The sequence below is a fragment of the Salmo trutta genome, chromosome 12 (genome assembly GCF_901001165.1).
Source record: "Salmo trutta chromosome 12, fSalTru1.1, whole genome shotgun sequence".
Classification (NCBI taxonomy): Eukaryota; Metazoa; Chordata; class Actinopteri; order Salmoniformes; family Salmonidae; genus Salmo; species Salmo trutta.
This window is the reverse complement of record NC_042968.1, coordinates 9,403,287-9,408,372: the sequence shown is the minus strand read 5'-3', so window position 1 is coordinate 9,408,372 and position 5,086 is coordinate 9,403,287. Positions and strand designations below refer to the sequence as shown.

Sequence of the window (5,086 nt, the reverse complement as noted above, 5' to 3'; positions counted from 1 at the left end):
AAAGGAAGTCCCAGAGTTACTTCTGCTGCAGAGGATAAGTTCATTAGAGTTACCAGCCTCAGAAATTGCAGCCCAAATAAATGCTTCACAGAGTTCAAGTAACAGACACATCTCAGCATCAATTGTTCAGAGGAGACTGCATGAATCAGACCTTCATGGTCAAATTGCTGCAAAGAAACTACTACTAAAGGACACTAATAATAATTGGCCAAGAAACATGAGCAATGGACATTAAACCAGTGGAAATTTGAGATTTGGACTCCTGGCTGCGATTTGGACTCCAGGCAGTGTAAGGGCTTTTTGACCTAGGAGAGTGATGGGATGCTGCATCAGATGTCCTGGCCTCCACAATCATCCGACCTCAACCCAATTGAGATGGTTTGGGATGAGTTGCATCGCAGAGTGAAGGAAAAGCAGCCAACAAGTGCTCAGTATATGTGGGAACTCCTTCAAGACTATTGGAAAAGTATTCCAGGTAAAGCTGGTTGAGAGAATGCCAAGAGTGTGCAAAGATGTCGTCAAGGCAAAGGGTGGCTACTTTGAAGAATCTCAAATATAAAATATATTTTGATTTGTTTAACACTTTTTGGTTACTACATGATTCCGTATGTGTTATTTCATAGTTTTGATGTCTTCACTATTATTCTGCAATGTAGAAAATAGTAAAAATAAAGAAAAAAACCCTTGAATGTGTAAGTGGGTCCAAACTTTTGACTGGTACTGTAAATAAGAAAAGATTCAACACTTTGTTCAACATATTTAGTCAATGAATGGTGGGTATGAAGACCAAAACATTAAACGTTGTGAGAAGATACCTCCTCCGCATCAATGCATCACACCCAACAGTGAGAAAATAACTATTGTTCAACTGTGCAACTATTGAAAATAAGGTTGCAAGATGATACATAAGGGTTAATCTTATAAGCATGTGTAAGTGCATTTATAAAGTGTTAATAACTGTAGGTAGATATTGGCTCACTATTTGGCAAACACTGACTAGTTATTGCACTATTTTGACCATATAACCGTTTATTAATGGTTTATAAATGCATTTACAAATGATTAAATAATGATGAATAATGTAATTATAAACCCTTTATAAACCTTTTACAATTGGAACCTCATTGTAACGTGTTACTGAAAAAATGAATAGGCTACTATCCTTGACTCTACTGGACACTCCCTCTACAATGTTTTTAAGCTCATGTCATTGTTTCAGACTTCTGAAATGTAAAAGTAACCGAATGTACAATTATTTTTATCCTGTATAATAAAGGCATGTGGGATGTGGGAGTTTGGACGAGTGTTATTACTGTAGGCTTAGGTGAGATAGCCTTGTTAACTCGCCTAAAAAATACAAAAGGTTTTAGTTTTACTCACAAAACCACTTAGACACCTATGCACGTTATATGATAATCACCATCAATGTACCATTTGCAATCAGAAAAATTAACATAAACCCCCCCCAAAAAAACATAGAGCAGGCGATCAAATACACGTTACTAAACATGTTTATTGTGATAATGTTTCAGAAGTCTACAGTACTTTGCCATACCAATGTTCTAACTATGATAAGCTATACCAGATCTGATATACAGACGTAAAGCTATACTTGCTCAAAAAATGGTTATCTGCGTCTCAATTCATTCTTTCAGTGTAAAACAGATTTGTTTATTGAGTTCATGTTCAAAGTTGAAAAGCAAGCTATAACTGCAGTTCCAATCCTCAGCAGACGCTCTACCATCGCACTTCTCAAATCAGTCAAACTGCTGTCCCGCTAGTAAAAGAGAAGGGAAAGAGAAAATACAATTATAATTAACATACTGTATTTCCCCCTTTTGAGTTGACGGTGCTCAAGGCTTTAAAAACATAAGCTGTACACCAATTTATGACAGTATAAAAACAGAATATCACTACTTCAATTCAAATACTATATTCCCAAATATTTGTAATTGACTGAGAGACGGTGCGGTGAAGCTTACAGGCAGGTACAATAATCACGACTTTTATTCTTCACAGTTATAATAAACAGGTATTCCTAAAATAGCACTTACTGCAGTTGTAGAGACGATTGATCCGCAGAATATCAATGGGGCTCATCTCAGTTGCCCTGCCAATAACTGCATTATTGTCAGGGATTGGAAGAATGGTGGGCTGCCTGTTCCTGGAGAAGGCAAACCTGGAACCAGAAAACATAGGGCAGAAAGCTCTCACGCTATCAATTGAAATTAGAGGGTGACATGAGTAGACTATGAAAAGGAAAATTATTTATCTTATTTTAGCCATGTAACATTCCAGCTGTTATTGCAGTAAAGATATAAGTATATGAATTTCCTTAATTTACCTTGAGTAGTGCATGACAGAATTATAGTCATAAGGAGTCCCCAAGTTAATCGTGTTGATCTTTCTGAAATTGAATTCCATTCCTAGGATGGAAAATGTATGATAAATAATTTTCTTACACAGTTTAATAGCTTTCACGCTTATAAAGAAATGTTGTACAGATTATTATGAACGTTGTAAATGCTTATTAATTGTAAAGCTTATAAATCTTATCAATCCTTCTCAATATTTCTACATGTTTACAAATAATGAAATACTAATGTATTATTATTATAATCAAACAGTAGTACACTATAAATAGTTTAATAAGATTTTCCCATTACAGTTATAAAAGTGTTACTAAGATTTCTTACTCAAAATGGGCAGGAATAATATTGTACACAATATAATTTATTATTTGAAATTATGAAACTATGAAATTATGTAAAAAATAAGTATTATAAAGCATTATAAAGCACTAACCAGGCATAATGTTCTGAAATAGGATTTGAACATTGCTATCCCGGTCACTGCGTGTTTGCTCATGGTTGAAGCCCAAGGCATGCAGCAGTTCATGCTGCACCACAGACAGAAAGACACATCCGTTCCTACTCAGAGACACGACCTGGCCATTGCCCCGGCGTCCAATAAACGAGAAACAGCTACAAACAAGGGTGTATACGGAAGACAAAGGTCATTTCTAAAAGTGATAAAGTATTATTTTTATGCAATAACAATAAAGTCAATTTTCACGTAAATACTAAGTAAATAAGAGTGGCAAAAGACAAGTATAACAGGCCTAGTAATGTAATGTGCAATGGTCATACCCTGACTGAGACTGGATGTCCACAAAGTCCCTCTGATTGGTTCGGGGAAAGAATCGTATGCAGGTTGACGCAGCAAAGGTTTGCAGCCCACCTTCAATTACGGACCTCTCCCGGGCCGCTGCTCAATGGAGCAATAAGAAAGTCAGAAACTCTATACACACACACACACACACACACACACACACACACACACACACACACACACACACACACACACAAACAAACACACACACACACACAAACAGGCACATACACAAACACACACACACACAGACTTTATAGTAAAACCAAACCATTAGGCTCAGCATAATATCTTTTCAGAGAACAAAATACTTACAGTATTCATTAGAGATCACAAAGGGCACGTAAACGTTCCCATCAGAGGACTTCTGCCACTTGCACCCGCGAGCTGTGCAGGGGTCAGCGTTCATGAACCCAGTGTATACTGCAATGTCCCCAAACATGACTAGCGGCTCATCAAGTCTTTGTCCTAGAAAACAACACCAAGTGAAGGTTATCTGCTATGCATTCTTGATGTCATTAAATATAGAGTAGGAATGTACAGGCTGCATTACCAAGATTTCTGTTGGCCTTCTCAATGAGCGTTGAAGCAGAATATTCATCCTCTTCAATGCTGTTGGCGCTGGTGCCGTCTGTGGAATGGAATAGAAATTTGCTTAAATGCAACTGTGTCCCTAATAACTCATATTTTAACAAGATAATAATGTAATTTACATTATAACAATGAATGATTAATAAAACCAGATTTAGTTTATGAAACATGATATTTAGATGATACAATGTCCAATACAATGTCATGTAACAGCTCAATGTTTATAAATACAGGATGAGCATACCAATTTCCATGTCCTCTTCACTCCTTTCAAATGAAACTTTCTGTATGGCAACAGCAGAAGGAAATATGTTCAAATTTGTTTAAAACACACATAATTCAGCATCATGTACAGCTGTTTCTCAATAGTCTCAGATAGACCCTTACCCCTGTAGATCGGCCCTGAACTGAGCAGAGAACAGCGATGAAAATGGACAGCACAAAGACAGGTGCCATGGTGAAGGACTGCATGATGCCCAGGATCAGTCTGTTGTGAACATGATAGACCTGCAGTTTATATAATGTAGGCTGACAGATCCTGTCATTGCTCAGAATACTGGTAAATTGCAAAATAGCCGTAGATGTTGACCAATTCAACCAAAGTCTTGCTTCAAGATGTTTGAAAAGAAATGTTTCTCAAATTTTGGGGGCTGTGGTTTTGTGATGTCTTGCATTCTTCTACATGTCATGGGTAATTAATAAGATAAATACTATACAACTGTACTATAACGGAAGGATGCCATTGAACTAAAATATTGAAAATAACTAAATAAGAGCTTGCATAATTGAATAAGAGCACTTTTTATTTATAAAGCCCTTTTTACATTAGCAGATGTCAAAAAGTGCTATACCTCAAACAGCGAGCAATGCAGATGTAGAAGCACGGTGGCTAGGAAACTCAGTGCCTCTTTGCTTGACATCATGGGAAAATCAAAAGAAATCAGCCAAGACCTCAGAAAAGAAATTGTAGACCTCCACAAGTCTGGTTCATCCAAGGGAGAAATTTCCAAACGCCTGAAGGTACCACGTTCATCTGTACAAACAATAGTACGCAAGTATAAACACCATGGGACCACGCAGCCGTCATACTGCTCAGGAAGGAGACACGTTCTGTCTCCTAGAGATTAACGTTCTTTGGTGCAAATCAATCCCAGAACAACAGCAAAGGAAATTGTAAAGATGCTGGAGGAAACAGGTACAAAAGTATCTATATCCACAGTAAAACGGGTCCTATATTGACATAACCTGAAAGACCGCTCAGCAAGGAAGAAGCCACTGCTCCAAAACTGCCATAAAAAAGCCAGACTACGGTTTGCAACTGCAC

At 37.3% G+C, this 5,086-nt stretch overlaps 1 protein-coding gene across 1 annotated transcript; it reads right to left on the bottom strand.

The window, feature by feature from the left end:
* Positions 1-1,493: 1,493 nt before the first annotated feature.
* On the bottom strand, positions 1,494-4,283 carry LOC115202891 (high choriolytic enzyme 1). Its single transcript, XM_029767050.1, has 9 exons — positions 4,150-4,283; positions 4,007-4,046; positions 3,725-3,802; positions 3,487-3,639; positions 3,150-3,267; positions 2,806-2,984; positions 2,345-2,426; positions 2,055-2,179; positions 1,494-1,777 (listed from the first exon to the last, which is right to left on the bottom strand). Exons 1-9 carry the CDS (start codon positions 4,231-4,233, stop codon positions 1,758-1,760), a joined length of 879 nt encoding a protein of 292 aa, XP_029622910.1. The 5' UTR covers positions 4,234-4,283; the 3' UTR covers positions 1,494-1,757.
* Positions 4,284-5,086: the final 803 nt, after the last annotated feature.